The following is a 17,339-nucleotide window of genomic DNA, read 5'->3' as shown; positions in this document are numbered from 1 at the left end:
ATTTTAAAACATTGCCCCCAAGTTCTCGATTCACTCACAAGAGAAAATATCCTTTCCACGTCCACCTTGCCAAGACCATTCAAGATCTTATATACTTAAATCAAATCACCCGTCACACTTCTTAACTTCAGTGGAAACAAGCCCAGCCTGTCCAGCCTATTCTCATAAGACTATCCACTCAATCCAGGTATCAGTCTAGTAAACCTCCTCTGAACCGCCGCCAATGCATTTACATGCTTCCTTAAATAAGGAGACCAAAACTACATACAGTATTCAAGATAAGGTCTCACCAATGCCCTGTATAACTAAAGCATGACATCCTTACTTTTATGTTCAATTCCCCTTGTTAAAAAGGATAGCATTCCATTAGCCGCCTTGACTAAATGCTGTACCTGCATATTAACTTCTTGTGACCTAGATCCCTCTGCACCTCGGAATTCTGCAGTTTTCTCCATTTAAGTAATGCTCTGCTTTTTTATTCTTCCTGCCAAAGTGAACAACTTCACTTTTTCCCACATTATATTCCATCTGCCAGATTTTTGCCCACTCACTCAGCTTATCTATATCCCTCTGCAAACTCTTTATGTTTTCTTCATAACATACTTTCCTACCTATCATTGTGTCATCTGCAAATTTAGATACCATACCGTCGCTGCACTCATCTAAGTCATTGATATAAATTGTAAAAAGTGGAGGCCCCAGCACAGCTCCCTGCGGCACACCACTAGTCACATCCTGCCAATCAAACAAAGACCCATTTATGCCTGCTCTCTGTTTTCAGTCAGCCAGCCAATCCTCTGTCCATGCTAATATTTACCCCTTACACTATGAGCTTATATTTTCCACAATAATGTGGTACATAATCAAATGTCTTCTGGAAATCCAAGTACAGTGTGTCTACAGGCTCCCCTTTATCCACTGCATGTGTTACTCCTTCAACGAACGTTGATAAATTAGTTAAACATGATTTCTCTTTTACAAAACCATGCTGACTTTTCCTGATTACCTTGTGTTTTTCGAAGTGCCCAGCTATAACCTCTTTAACAATCGACTCTTAACACCTTCACCACGTCAAACGTCAAGCTAACTGGCCGACTATAGTTTCCTGTTTTCTGTGTCCCTCCCTTCTTGAATTGAGGGATTATATTTGCTATTTTCCAGTCTGATGGAATCTTTTCAGAATCTAGGGAATTTTGGAAAATTAACACGCATGTGCTATGTCATTAGCTACCTCTTTTAAGCATCCTCTACAGCCCTGATGGTCATAAATTTTATCTTCATCTGCAAACTTGCAGATCCTGCATTTGGATCATAAATAAAAGTAACGAAAAGCAGGAGTCCTAACACCAATCCCTGCAGGACACGTAATCAGTCTCCATGCAGACCCAATCCATCTACTACTTTTTGCCTATTGTCTTCCAGCCGATTCTCAATCCATTTAAATGTACTGCTGCTGATATCTTGTAATGAAGCCTGTTATGTGGTATCTTGTCAAAATTTATTGGAGGTCTTAGTAGGCAATGTCTACTTGATTTTCCTTCCTGTTTTCAAAACTCTCCATTGCCTTACTGGACCCTATCTCTAATCTCCTTTGGCACTGCAACCCTCCAGGATATCTGCACTCCTCCAGTTCTGGCCTCTTGAGCATTCCACAATTTTCATTACTCCATCATTGGTGGCCATGCCATTAGCTGCCAAGGCCCTTTGTTCTGGAATTCCCTCTCTTAAGACCCATCTGAAAACCTTCCTCTTTGACCAAACTTCTTCTGCCCTCGTATCTCTTTATGAGGCTCAGTGTTAAATTTTGCTTCATAACACTCCTGTGGAGTGCCTTCAAACCTTTTATCATTTAAAAGTGCTATATAAATGCAAGTTGTTGTTATTCCTGACTCCGACCATCTTGGCGACTTGTTTAAAAATAGTCAAATTTGTTAGGTTTGACATTCTTGAAGCCATGTTGAACATCTCTTATGACCCTCTCTGCCCCTCTGACTTAGTTATATATTGCATACTTAATGATTCTTTCAAGTGTTTCCCCTATTCCTGCTCTGAAACTAATGGGCCAATAGTTACCCAGGTCTGTCTCATCTGTTTTTTTAAAGATGGGGTCGACATTACCACCTTTCTCATGTGTTCTTTATCCTTGAAGACCCTCAGCATGTGTTCCATATCTTTGAGGACCCTCAAGCAGATTTTATTCAGACCAGCAGCCCTATTTATTTTTCCTAATTTTATCTTTACACTATGGGCCAAATGGCGTGCTTCTGCGCTATAAACACATATATGATGTACTCATTCCCACATCCGCTCCATTTCCATGGATACTCATATGAAATACTGAATGCACTCCCCCAGTAGAATTTTTGAGGTTGGGTGGTTCCTGTAACAGTACTTCTTGAAGAAAGAACTACCAAAAATGATTGTGGTCTCTATGAAGACAGAACATTCATAATATTCAAAAACAAAGAGAGAATTTTTTGCGAGGTTGAGCACTGTAAATACTTAGAGCCAAACTTGTTCCTCCTCCGAGTTGTGACAGACACTAAGTATCTTTAGAAGACCTGTCTGTCTCTTAGACAGCTCAAAGTCGATTGTGCTTAAAAGGAACAAGAATTTAGAAAGAGTAGCACTCAAAGACTCTAGTGGATGGACACAATTATGTACTTAGCATGGGTATCAATAGAATTGGAGCTGGTGCGAATATATTGTACGCATTATATCATTTATTTCCTAACTTTTTTTGAATGTTCAATTAGCACTGTACCCAAACCAGTAATTTTCTGCTTAATTAGGTGAACAATTAGTTTGGAACTGTTTAGGTTCTTGCAAGTGACTGCCAATTATTATATTAATTGAATGCTGAAAACTTGGCAAAAGTGCTATTGTAAGGATTATTTTGCTTTTGATAGCAATAGTAATTGAATCTATAAACTGAATTGAAGTGAAATGTGCAGTTAATCCTTTCTCTTTTCGTAGCTGATATCCTTTATTTTCAAATGTTTCTCAAAAGGAAGCGAGAGAGAAATCATGTTGATGTCTTTGATTTGGCCAGACAACGTATACAGACCCTGGTACACCGACCTTCATCAAAAGGGAGAGATTCTGTTAATTTAAGAAATATTAGAGACTTCAATGAACTGAAATACAGAGGTAGGTCCAAATGTAATGGCCCTAAATTTTCTAGGTATAGGAACCTTACTAAGTAAGTAATTTTTCTCTTTAATTTATAATTGTCTATTGTGTTGGAAAACTAATGCTTTGCTCACAACACCTAATGCTTTCAGTACTGGTGCTGAATATCTTATTTGATTTCAGTGTTGTGGTCCAATATTCATTCTAATTTATTGATGTCAAGGACATTAAAGTATGTAACATTTTACCAATGAAAGGAGGAATGTTAATTTGTAAAGGGTAGGATAGATGTAGGTCTGTGTCAGGAATTTAGCATGAACCCACTGACCTCCTCTTCCACCTTTGACTTCCGGCGCACTTAACAAATCACATGGGGCAGGTGGGTAAGCGATGTAAATCTGTAAACTGGCAGCTGATTGAGGATTTGACCCTGCCTTTTGGCTTGAATTGCCTATGCATGGGTTTCAGTGGCTCTCTGACACTCGGCAGGTGAACAAAATGGGAGTCATCAGAGATTTCTTTTATTCATCCATGGGATGTGAGCTTCTCTGGCTGGGCCAGCATTTACTGCCCATCCCTCGTTGCCCTTAAGAAGGTGGTGGTGAGCTGCCTCCTTGAACCGCTGCAGTCCATGTGGTGTGGGTACACCCATAGTGCTGTTTGGAAGTTAGTTCCAGGATTTTGACCCAGCAACAGTGAAGGAATGGCGATATATTTCCAAGTCAGGATGGTGAGTGACTTGGTGGAGAACTTCCTAGGTGGTAGTGTTCCCATTTATCTGCTGCCCTTGTCCTTCTTGATGGTAGTGGTCATGGGTTTGTTGAAGGAGCCTTGGTGAATTCCTGAAGATGGTGTACACTGTTGCTACTGTGTGTCGGTGATGGAGGGAGTGAATGTTTGTGGGTGCGGTACCAATCAAGCAGGCTGCATTGTCCTGGATGGTGTCAAGCTTCTTGAGTGTTGTGAGAGCTGCACTCATCCAGGCAAATGGGGAGAATTCCATCACACTCCTGACTTGCACCTTGTAGATAGTGGACAGGCTTTGGGGAGCTAGGAGGTGGGTTAGCCGTTGCATTATTCCTAGCCTCTGACCTGCTTTTGTTGCCACAGTATTTATGTGGCTAGTCCAGTTCAGTTTCTGGTCAATGGTAATCCACAGGATGTTGATAGTGGGGATTCCGTGATGGTAATGCCATTGACCATCAAGGGACAATGATTGGATCCTCTCTTGTCGAAGATGGTCATTGCCTAAAAACTTGTGCGGTGTGAATATTACTTGCTACTTGTCAACCCGAGCCTGGATATTGTCCAGGTCTTACTGCATTTGGACAAAGACTGCTTCAGTATCTGAGGAGTCGCGAATAGTCCTCAACATTGTGCAATCGTCAGCGATCATCCCCACTTCTGACCTTATGATGGATGGAAGGTCATTGATGAAGCAGCTGAAGATGGTTGGGCCGAGGACACTGCCCTGAGGAACTCCTGCAGTGATGTCCTGGAGCAGAGATGACTGACCTCCAACAACCACAACCATCTTCCTTTGTTCTAGGTATGACTCCAACCAGCGGAGAGTTTTCCCCCCTGATTCCCATTGATTCCAGTTCTGCTAGGGCTCCTTGATACCACACTCGGTCAAATACTACCTTGATGTCAAGGGCAGTCACGCTCACTTCACTTTGGGAGTTCGGCTCTTTTGTCCATGTTTGAACCAAGGCTGTAATGAGGTCAGGAGCTGTGTGGCCCTGGCAGAACCCAAACTGGGCATCAGTGAGCAAGTTATTGCTAAGCAAGTGCTACTTGATAGCAGTGTTGATGACCCCTTCCATTACTTTACTGGTGATTGAGAGTAGACTGATGGGGCAATAATTGGCCAGGTTGAATTTGTCCAGCTTTTTGTGTACAGAACATACCTGGGCAATTTTCCACATAGCCGGGTAGATGCCAGTGCTCTAGATGTACTGGAACAGCTTGGCTAGGGGCGCGGCAAGTTCTTCAGTACTATTGCCGGAATATTGTCAGAGCCCATAGCCTTTGCAGTATCCAATGACTTCAGCCCTTTCTTGACATCATGTGGAGTGAATTGAATTGGTTGAAGACTGCCATCTGTGATGCAAGGGACCTCCGGAGGAGGCCGAGATGGATCATCCATTTGACACTTTTGGCTGAAGATTGTAGCAAATGATTCAGCCTTATCTTTTGCACTAATGTGCTGGGCTCCTCCATCATTGAAGATGGGGATATTTGTGGAGCCTCCTCCTCCAGTGAGTTGTTTAATTGTCCACCACGATTCACGACCGGATGTGGCAGGACTGCAGAGGGCATTCCATTGGTTGTGGGATTGCTTAGCCCTGTCTATACTTGCTGCTTATGCTGTTTGGCACCCAAGTAGTCCTGTGTTATAGCTTCACCAGGTTGACACCTCATTTTTAGGTATGTCTGGTGCTGCTCCTGGCATGCCCTCCTGCAGTCTTCATTGAACTAAGGTTGATCCCCTGTCTTGATGGTAATGGTAGAGTGGGGGATATGCTGGGTCATAAGGTTACAGATTAGAATTCTGCTGCTGCTGATGACCCATAGTGCATCCTGGATACCCAGTCTTGAGTTGCTAGATCTGTTTGAAATCTATCCTTTTTAGCATGGTGGCAGCGCCACACAGCACGATGGAGGGTATCCTCGATGTGAAGCCGGGACTTTGCCTCCACAACGACTGTGCTGTGGTCACTCCTACCAATACCGTCATGGACAGATGCATCTGCGGCAGGCAGGTTGGTGAGGATGAGGTCAAGTATGTTTTTCCCTCTTGTTGGTTTCCTCACCACCTGCCTCAGACCCAGTCTAGCAGCTATGTCCTTTAGGACTCAGCCAGCTCGATCAATAGTGGTGCTACTGAGCCACTCTTGGTGGTGGACATCATGCCTTGCACTCCACAGGGCAAAGGGAAGGAATACACAATTCCAGCTCATAGAAGATAATACCCGCCAACAGACGATATACTGACAGAGGATCAGCTTTCTGAGTATGACTGAACTAACATTTCCGAAAGAGAGTCAGATTTTCTCACCAGGTGGTTGTTGACATCTAAAGCCTACTAGAACAAAACCTCCAACCTAGCAGCTGGTATGTCACCATCTGAAAATTATGATGTATGTATGTCTGTGCAAGATATCCAGAAATCTGCAATGATGCACTCATTCTGTGCCAGTCAAGACTCCAAGCAAACTCTGTAGATGGCTCCTTGGAATCAAGGGATACCCTCTGAGTATGGTTAATGACACCTGTGAGGAACCCTCCCCTGATGCAGAGGAAAGACACAGAAACCACGTGAGCAACAGAGCTGATTGTAGAACAATCTATTGATTTGTGAAAAGTGCAATTCTGAAACCTGGACGGATCTGGGGGCACCCTTCAGTATGCACCAAAAAGGGGATCCTGAATGATGTTAGTATGTTGTGACTTACAGAACATGGTGCAGCAGAGAGAATTGGAGCTGCAAGTGGGGATGGTTTGATGACCGAACTACACCTTCAGAGGAGGAGGGAGCCTGGTGTGACCAGGATCTCTGCAACTGCATACCATTACCAGGGGTGACCAAGACAGCACCTGCTGACTGCTGCTTGTCCTCTACTGCTGTCATACCATTTACCTGATATCCAATTTGAAGGAGCAAATAATGCCGATGAGTGGGTCATGGAGACTTGAAATCAATTTTACGGTGCATAAGTATTTACAATGAACGATTGCATTAACACCCAAGTGATTTCTTCTGTGAAACTATAAATTATTTCTTTTCCTTTTCTTATTACTTCTATGTGTTGCTCCCTCTGTGGCCTCAGCAGAGCTAGAGATAGGCTGCTCATTCTCCTGTTTTGACTGCTGAGATGCTCGTGGCTGACATTTACTGGGTTTTAGAGTCCATGAGAGCCCTGCCAAAAATTGCTCCACCTGAAGTGGGAAATGACTCTACATGTCAGGCTGTTACCCAGGGGTGGGGGTAGAGAAAGAGAGAAGAGTGGGAAAATCTAAAGTAGAGTACCCACTCCATGTACCCTTTCTCTATCTTCCCTCTCATGATCCACCTGCAATTCCCTGCTAGCCGAGTGTTAGAGAGCAGTTTGCTGCACTTCAGTGAAGCACCAAATGACTTAGTCAAGGCTGTCCTTCACTCTGTTTAAATTGGCAGATTGAATGTGCAAGGTGTTGGTGCTGGCCGGCATGTACTTAGTTGCCTGTTACATCTGATGGCCCATGCAGGTGACCAGATTTTCCATGGAGGTGAATATTACTACAAAGGACTAAGACGAAATGGCACTCATGGTTATAATTGACTCCTCCAATCTCTTTTCAATTGTATACACTGCCTCTGGAAATGCTAACAGAACCTTACATTTTCTTTACGTTTTCTGCTGCTGCTCCAAATGATCCCCGAGGCTCTGCGTCTACTGAGGACTCTCCACTGCTGTCCCAGTCTTGGACACTACCTCCTGTGTGTATCAAAGCTGCTGCCTGGTGCACCAGTCATGTGACAAAATCCAGTACCATGCTTGAAGGACCTGAGGAAGATGAAAGACTTGACTTAGAACTGACAAGAGAAAGGGTTCAAAGTCATTATTGTGCAGATGATCATCTTTGAGTTGCAGGTGCTACCATATCATGAGTGATTTATTATGTGCCATTTGACTGTGACATCTAATCCTGTCACAAGGTATCTGGGGGACCCCCGCATCTCCCATCACCAATGGCCATGCATTATGATGATGTGCTCATTTGAAATGCCTCGTCCTCCACAGTGGTTATTGGTGGCGATTACTAGAGGGCCATCACCAGTTCTTTGCCTCTGTGCTCTCTTCTGCAAAGATAAAAAGCAGAGAGTTATGATTGTGATTAAGGAATGAAGGGGCAACATTTATGGTGGGTGACTGAGGGTTGGATGTGAAATACCAATAAGATGAGGGTTGAGTATCAGGGGTGGCTGTTCAGATGGAGATATGAGAAGGTGCCTTGAGAGAGGAATGGGTGGTGCAGCAAATTGTGTTGGTCTGAGGAGTTCTGTGCAGGAGAAGGCTAGTGAGATCAGAGTGGGGGGCTGCCACTTGAATGTGGCATGCCACTCACCTTTCCTGCTCTGATAAGGTCATTAAGCCTCTTATAGCACAGTATCCATGAGCGAGAAACCACAGCACTGCAGCTCATCTTAGCCACTTCTCCTTAGCTTCAGAGCCTGGTCTCTTGCCCCTGCCACGCCCCCCTTCCCCCCCCCACCATCTGTTGGGAAGAGTTTTTCTTTACAGGCCCATATAGCCCACAATATGACCTCTAGAGATGCTTCAGAGAACCAAAGAGCATCGTTTCCATGTTGAGACACCATTATTTAAGTTGCTGTCTGAGACCCATTGTAGCATGCACTATTCTGACCCCTGTCAGGGTCACTTTCAATAGTGAGGCATTAATATTCAAGTGCAGATGTGATAGCATTCACCTGCTCTGACTGGGTGGGAAACCGAGAAGTGGGATGCTAATGCAGTGGCTGAGTTTAAAATAAAACATACGTGGCAAAGTTCGCTCCACTAATTTTCAGGCTCCTGACCCATTGCCGACCTACCCCACTGTGAGCAGGTCTACTGGTTAAAATTCTGTTCAAAGTTGTGAATTAATATGGCTGGAACATCGCATTGTGAATTGCATTAACCAGTAAAATGTTTACATTAAAAGTGTGGTTACGGTCTTCAGGTTCTTCCCTAGCTATCATGAACTTTATCCAATTATGGACAACATGCCTGAAACACTTCCCTAATGAACAAATAAATCCCAGTTAATTAGCTGAATAAGCAACCAGATTAAATGCTCTTTTTGTATGATCAAGATGTAATGCAATGTTGTTCCTTTTTGAACTTCATCAATGTGCTTCAACCCGAACACTGATACTGCATTTATGTTTCAAACACCAACTATTATGTGATTGATTTTGATTGTCGCTTATCACGATGAGGAACATTTAGGAATGGAATGCTTTTCATTTCAATGATCAGATGTCAATATCAAGCATTTAGATGAAAAGAAAAGAACATTTATAAGTGCATTTGTATAGCATCTTTCACCATCTCAGAATGATGGAGTAGTACTTAAATCCATGGCCTTCTACATTTTCCAAGAGTTGTGTTAGTGATCCATGCCTGAAATACATAGATCATTGTCCATAGTTTGGCCCACTGATATACCATGGAGCAGCACCCCATAGTGCACCATTGCAACAGTTTTTTGTTTCCCAGTCACCCAAATGTATCTCGGAATGGGATTGTTACTTAACGTTGGATGGGGGGCATATTTGCACCATAAGCCCATGCATTCTACGATCTGACAGACTGTTCAAGTTCCTTTGTCACCTTAGCAGGTTTCTGCCCCTTTGTTCATCCTAAGGTTTTTCCGTCATCCTCCATGGCCCCTTGGAGGAAGTGCAGGACACTCTCAAGAATCACCTTTAGAAGGGAGCAGGAGCAGGCGGCCAGGAAGGCTGAGAGTCTGGACCCGAGGACCTGGCAGCAGTACCACAAGGTCTAATGACCTTGTACAGGTGGTATAGGCCAGCGAATACATCTTCATATGACATCTCCTATCCACAATAACATCAACCTCTCAAAATGATCAATACATCACACCCCCATCACTCACTCTTGCATTCAGGACTCAGCCGTATTGCACTGCACAGCACTGCACCCTAGTATATCTACTAATGCTGCCAGCCTCACACCCACCTCTCCACATCTCTGCTGTTACAATTATGAGGTTCATAAGAATAATACGTTTTGGGACTGCAAGTTTAAATTTTGGGTAAATGAAGGAGGTCATGTGACCTATTCTGCAATCTGGTTGACAGTAAGTCTGGATGCTTTGATTGTTAGAGATCAAAGGAAAGCATAGATTGTTTTAATTGAGAAAAAGTTGCGAAGTATTTACATTTGGAGACAATGGCAGCAGTCTGTTGAGTTTACCTGAATAGAATCAGAGTCCTAAATTCCCAGAAATAGGTTGTACGTACCAGGTTGTGTACTGTAAACTGCCCCTTTACTTTCTAAGATAAAAGGGATTGGAATTAAAGATAGCAAGGTTAATATGTTTCATGTCACCATGGGGAAGAGGGCAGAGGAAGCCATTTTTCAGATCAGGTTGCAGGCTTCCCTACAAATCAATGAATATCACAGACAGACAGCAAAGGTTCTGTGTGACAACCAGAGAGAACAGGCTGCTTGGCTTTGCGAGCTACCACAGTCAGATGCAAGATGGAGACGGTCTGTGGTCAGAGAGACTCACCCAGCAGTTGTCTAAAGATTCTGGGAGATTTATCCTGTCATGGCCGGGGTAAGAAGAATCATCAGAACTGCCTTTACTGCTGATGGTGGATTTAAGGAACTCTCCAAAAATTGAGGCAAACACCTGAAGAGGGTCAATCAAAGTTACTACTCAGTGAAACGGAGATGTGGAAATGCATTGGAAGCTGAGAATAACTGAACTTTGCTAAAAGGACTGTAATTATATGGAGAGTGTGCGGAGTGACAAGTGTACAAGGGAAATGTCACTTTCTGTAGTTTAAAGTGTAAGTTGCCTACAAAAAAATGTAGTGTTTAGTCAGTAGTGTGTTTTAGTCATAGTTACAATAAAAGTTTTAACATGTGAAATCTTGTTGGGTCATTGTTTCAGGAAGTTCAAATCGCTCTTTAAAAATTGACCTCTATGAAGATCGTAATACTGCAGTACATAACATAACCAAACACAGGGCTGCGCTATCACTGATATTTTGCTTGCTCTCTCTTGCAGGGCAAGGTGGCACACAATGGAAGGGAGCAGACCAGAACCAGTGGGAGAAGGACGTGTATATTGCTTGAGACTCAGAAGAGTTGGCTATCTGTGTCATGGAGCTGACTGTGATGAGGCTGAGAACATGAAAAATGACGGCATCTTCATGCTTTGTGCCTCTTCTTAACTCCTAGCACACCCTCATCTTTCTATCTGGTATGATAAGCAAGCTGATGGTTGTATGACGATGGACCTCTCACTTCCAACCTCAACACCATTCCTCGCAACAACTTTCCTCTTGCATTCCTGCTTTCAGACATCCAAGAACTGCTGCCTGCACAGGCGCAACAGCCCAAAGTGGAAGGGAGGGAGCAATAGCGCAGCACCGATAAAGAGGCTGCATCACTTGGTCTGACACATGCAGAGCTACCAACTTAGACACTGGCATTGCACTAAGTTAACATACAATTGTGATCAGCACATGTTGAGTCACTGGGCATGAGTGACCTGCAAGCTGGCCAGGGTAAAAGATGGTTTGTTTGTCAGCTCACCAGAGGGCAAGGTGGCAGACAAGAAGTTGTGCTGCAGTGGACTCAGATGAGAGCCTCAATGAGGCCACGTGCAGGAGAGCAGTGAATGGGCATGTTCACAGATGATGGATGCTTTAGCTGGCCTGCAGGGTCAGACAGCATTCTGTCACTATAAAGCATGCAAGTGTCATGCTCCTACTTGGCAGAGAGCATGACGTGAAGCTTGAGAATGCCACAGCCTCTGTTCCATCTTTGTATCATATTGTAGACTCAAAGGCACTGTCACAGCTACCCCACCCTGTTGCAGCTTCTGTGTGACCAGACCACTTCCTCCTCTGCCATCCCTGTATGGAAGCAGCAACACTTTCCGGCAAATGGAGTAAAACACCTCCAAAGACATTTGAGTACTTTCAGTGGAAATGTTTTGATGAATTTTGCTTTAAATCAGAGAAATGTACAGCACGGGAGGAGGCCAGAAGAATGTTATTCGGCCCATCATGTCCACACCAGCTGACAAGGAGCCATCCAGTCTAACCCCACTTTTCAGATCTTGGTCAGTAGCCTTGTAGATTATGGCACTTCAAGTGCATATCCAAGTTATTTTTAAATGTTACAAAGGTTTCTACCTTTACTGCTCTTTCAGGCAGAGTGTTCCAAATCACCGCCACTCTGGGTGGATGAAAAAATATTTTCCCTAAAATTCCCCCTAAGGCTCTTAACTCAAATCTATCGACTCCTCAACCAAGGGGAAAAGGGCATTCCTATCTAGACCCCTCTTCATTTTATGCACTGCAATTAGGTCTCCCCTCAGCCTCCTCTGTTCCAAAGAAAACAACTCTAACCTACTTGTTACTAAAATTCCCCAGTCCAGGCAACATCTTGATAAATTTGCTCTGTACCTTCTCTAACGCACCCACATTTTTCCTATAGTGCGATCACCAGAATTGCACGCAGTACTCCAGCTGTGGCCAAACTTTGTTTTATACAGTTCCAGCAAAACCTCCCAGCCCTTATATCCTATGCCTTGGCTAATGAAGGCAAGTATTCCTTAGGCCTCCTTGACCACCTTATGTACATGTCCAGCCACCTTCAGGGATTTGTGCACAAGGTCCTTCTGTTCCTCTGTACTTCTCAGTATCCTACCATTTATTGTATACTTCCTTGTCTTGTTTACTTTCCCCAAATGCATTATCTCACACTTCTCTAGATTGAACGCCATTTGCCAGTGCTCTTCCCACCTGACTAGTCCAACGATATCTGCCTGCAGTCTATAGCTTTCTTCTTCATTGTCAACCACATGGCCAAATTACGTATTATCTGAAAACTTCTTAATCATATCTGCTACGTTCAAGTCCAGATAATTGATATATACCACAAAAAACAAGGGACCTAGTACTGAAGCCTGTGGAACCCCACTGGAAACAGCTGCTCAGTCATAAAAACATCAATGAATGATTACCCTTTCTTCCTGCCTTTGAACCAATTTTGATGCCAACTTTCCACTTTGCCTTGGATCCCATGGGAATTCACTTTGGTGAGCAGCCTGCCACGCGGCCCTTATTAAAATCCTTGCAAGAATCTATATAGCCAACCTGACAATGTGGAAAATTTTCCAGATGTGTTCTGTTGAAAGCAAGACAAATCCAAGCAGGCCAATTATCGTGCCATCAGTCTACTCTCAATCATCAGCAAACTGATGGAAGGAGTTGTTGACAGTGCTATCTAGAGGCACTTACTCAGAAATAACCTGCTCACTGGCGCTCAGTTAGGGTTTCCCCAGGGCCACTCAGCTCCTGACCTCATTACTGCCTTGGTGCAAACATGGACAAAAGCGCTAAGCTCGTGAGGTGAGAGTGACTAACCTTGATGATATTGCACATTTGACCTAGTGTGACATCAAGGGACCCTAGCAAAATGTAGTCAATGAGAATCAGGAAAATCCTCCACTGGTTGGAGCCATACCTAGCACAAAGGAAGATGGTTGTGACTATTGGTAGCAATCATCCCAGCCAAGGACCTTACTTTACGGGTTCCTCAGGGCCCTAGGCCCAACCATTTTCAGCCAGCATTGGACGGACCCTTTCCAATGCTGACCGGAAGATCTGGGCCCAGGTTTAGGTTGGCTATGGAAAAGAACAAGGCGCACCCCAGTGTAAGAATAATTAATCGGAGAAGAGCCAACTTTAATGGAATGAGAATGGATCTGGCCCAGATAAATTGTAAGCAAATATTGGCAGGCAAAACTGTAACTGAACAGTGGGCTGCCTTTAAAGAAGAGAGAGTTCAGGTACAGTCCAAGTATATTCCCATGAGGGGGAAAGATGGGGCAAACAACTCCAATGCTCCCTAATACCAAAAGAGATAGGGAGTAAGATGAAGCAGAAAACGAGTGATTATGACAGATATCAAGTGGATAATACAACTGAGATTCAGGCTTGGTGGGAGGAATTGAAAAAAGCAAAGAAGAGAATCTGAAAAGAGACTGGCAGTGAACATAAAAGAGAATCCAAAAATCTTCTGTAGGCACATAAATGGTAAAAGGAGACGTGGAGCTGATTAGGGACCAAAAAGGGGATTCACACACGTTCACAGGTGGCATGGCTGAGATACAAAATGAATATTTTGTACCTGTCTTTACCAAGGAAGAAGATGCTGCCCAGGTCATTGTGAAAGAGGAGGTAATTCAGATGCTTTATTGCTTTAAAATTAATAAAGAGGAGGTTTTGGATAGACTGGTTGTACTTAAATTTAATAAGGCACCGAATGAGATGCATCCAGAGGTACTGAAGGAAGTGAGGATGGAAATTGTGGAAGCATTGGTCATCATTATCCAATGCTTCTTAGATGCACAGGTTATGCCAGGGGACTGGAGAATTGCAAATGCTACACCTTTATTCAAATAAGGAAAAAGGTGGTGGTGAAGCTTTTAGAAATGATCATTCGGGACAAAATTAATAATCATTCAGGCAAAAGCGTGTTAATTAAGGAAAGCAAATTGTGTTAAACTAACTTGCTTGAGTATTTTAAGAGGGTTGATGAGGGTAATGCCATTGATGTAGGGTATGTAGACTTCCAAAAGACATTTGATAGTTGTAAAACGGAGCAAAGTTGGAGCTCGTGGAATAAAAGAGACAGTAGATACATGGATATGAAATTGGGTGAGTTACAGGAAACCGAGTAGTGGTGGATAGTTGTTTTTCATACTGGAGTAAGTTTGAAAGTGGAGTTCCCCAGGGATCGGTATCAGGAACCCTGCTGTTCCTGATGTATATTAATGAACTAGACTTTGGTACACAGTGCAATTTCAGAATTTGCGAGCAACACAAAACTTGCAAGTATGGTGAATTGTGAGGATGATAGTGTTAAACTTCAAAAGAGCATAGACAAGTTGCTGGAATGGGCAGACAAGTGGCAGGTGAAATTTAATGCAGAGAAGTGTGAAGTGATTCATTTTGGTAGGAAGAATGTGGAGAGACAATATGAGCTAAAAGGTGCAATTCTAAAGGAGGTGGAGGAGGAAAGGGACCTGGGGGAATATGCACAAATCAGTCAAGGGTTCAGGACAGGTTGAGAGAGTGGTTTATGAAGTGCACAGAACCCTGAGTTTCATAAATGTGCTAGGTATGACTCCAACCAATGGAGAGTTTTCCCCGATTCCCTTTGACTTCAGTTCTGCCAGGGCTCCTTGGTACCACATTCAAGGGTCAGTCACTTGATGGTCAAGGTCAGCCACTTTCACCTCATCTCTTGAGTTCAGCTCTTTTGTACATGTTTGGATCAAGGCTGTAATGAGGTCAGGAGCTGAATGTCCTTGGCGGAACCCGAACTGTGCATCAGTGAGCAGATTATTTGAGTAAGCGCCACTTGATAGCACTGTTGACGACACTTTCCTGCGCTTTGCTGAAGAACAAGAGTTTGCTGATGATCGAGAGTAGACTGATGGACAGTAGTTAGCTAGGTTGGATTAGTCCTGCTTTCTATGGACTATCTTGGTCTATCTTTGCCCTTTTCCATAACTACCCTAATTCTAACTGAATTATGATCATTTTCACAAAGTCCTCCCAACTGATGCCCCTTCCACCTGCCCAGCTTCATTCTCTCAAATTAAGCCCAGGACCATACCTTCTCATCTAAAAATAGAAATTTCTGGAAAAACTCAGCAGGCCGAACAGCTTCTGTGGAGTGAGAAACAGAGTTAATGTTTCAAGTCCATATGACTTCTTCAGAGCTTCATAAAATAACATATTGGTTCTGAAGCTCTGAAGAAGAGTCGCATGGGCTCGAAACGTTAACTCTGTTTCTCACTCCACAGATGCTGTTAGACCTGCTGAGTCTTTCCAGCATTTTCTATTTTTGTTTCAGATTTCAAGCATCCACAGTATTTTGCTTTTATCACCGTGCCTTCTCTTGTTGGGCTTACTATGTATGTACTGGCTTAAAAAAAATTCTCCTGAATGCGTTTTAAGAATTCTGCTCCTTCTGTGCTTTTCATACTAATTCTATTCCAGTTAATATTTGGGTAGTTGAAATCCCCCATAATTGTTTCTGTACCTCTGAGATTTGCATACATATTTTGTCCTCCATCTCCCTCTGACTGCTTGGGGGTCTATGGTGCACTCCAGTAATATTATTGCCCTTTTTTGATCTTCACTTCAACCCATACGGCTTCATTTGATGATCCGTCTACCATATCATCACACCTCACAGGTATAATTGTTTCTTCAACCAGTAATGATATATCACTACACTTACCTGCCTTCAGGGTCCCTGCCCTTTTTCGTAACAGGATTCATCTTGCTGCTTCATGCTTCTTATTCTGAAGAGGACCATGTATATGTTTCCAGGACCTGCATTGTTTAAATTTGGAACACTGGCTGTGTGATGTCAGGATAGTACAAATTCTGTGTTCAGTGGACACAACCGCATGCACCTTATCAGTGGAGGGCGTTGTGCAGACTGGGTAGGTAGTGGCCTGCATGCTACCTGTCCCCTGGGAACTGAGATCAGCCTGCATAATGTTAATGAATTTCTCACCCTAAATGAGGGTATTTTTAATCTGTCCCAGTATGTTCCTTTTACTGAATTAATAATATATTTTTAATTTAAAACAGCAATGCTTTATTCAGATTTACTGTTAGAATGTTTATATGCTTTTATATTAGTGTGGGAATTGATGTGGTATATGATTGTGATCTGTTTAACATAGTATCAAGCAAATCACAGTTTATTGACTCCACAACTAGGACAGAACGGTTAATTTCAGAATGACTTGTTTCCTTATGGAGAATGATTGTTTTTAATCTGTCGATTACTTTGAAATTTGTAACCAATATGTTCTTTTTGTAACACTTTTTCTATTATAAACAGATTCAGCAACACGCGCTGAAATAAGGCAAGTGTACCCAGACCCTCCAAATGATAGTAATACACTGGAGATTCAACAGGAGGCATTATTAAGAGAACAGAAAAAGAAACTGGACATAATGAAGAGGAAAAAAACAGGTCAGATTGATACAAAATTGAGCAGTAATATTTTCTTTAAAATGAGCTATGCATAGCATTTATCAGGTTATAAACTGTGCTGATTTTATTTACATGGATGAAAATTTCAGTGCTATATTTGCAAATTAATTGTGATTGTGAGGCTGATTTTGCATTTAGCTAATTTTGATGTAATCAAATACTGAGCCAAAAATTGCTGGAAAAGGAACTGTGTGTTCATAATCCAAAAGCAAAATGCAGCATATGCTGGAAATCTGAAATAAAAATAGAATATGCTGAAAATACTTAGTCGTTCAGCATCTCTGTAGAGAGAAAAAAATTGACATCTCAAGCTAATAATGTTTCATCGGAACTGAGTTCACACTAGGGTCTCATGCATATAGTCCA

General features: G+C 42.9%; 1 protein-coding gene across 5 annotated transcripts in view; it reads left to right on the top strand.

Moving 5' to 3' along the window:
- LOC121279411 (centrosome and spindle pole-associated protein 1) overlaps positions 1–17,339 on the top strand; it is a 206,425-nt gene that overhangs the window by 175,308 nt on the left and 13,778 nt on the right. For all 5 annotated transcript variants that reach the window (XM_041190634.1, XM_041190635.1, XM_041190633.1 and 2 more), the window contains 2 exons: positions 3,011–3,150; positions 16,818–16,952. In XM_041190634.1, coding sequence (XP_041046568.1) covers positions 3,011–3,150; positions 16,818–16,952 — 275 coding nt within the window. The remainder of the gene's footprint in view (positions 1–3,010; positions 3,151–16,817; positions 16,953–17,339) is intronic.

The sequence above is a fragment of the Carcharodon carcharias genome, chromosome 6, assembly GCF_017639515.1.
Source record: "Carcharodon carcharias isolate sCarCar2 chromosome 6, sCarCar2.pri, whole genome shotgun sequence".
Lineage (NCBI taxonomy): Eukaryota > Metazoa > Chordata > Chondrichthyes > Lamniformes > Lamnidae > Carcharodon > Carcharodon carcharias.
The sequence above is the reverse complement of the archived record's forward strand: the minus strand, read 5'-3'. Positions and strand labels throughout refer to the sequence as shown.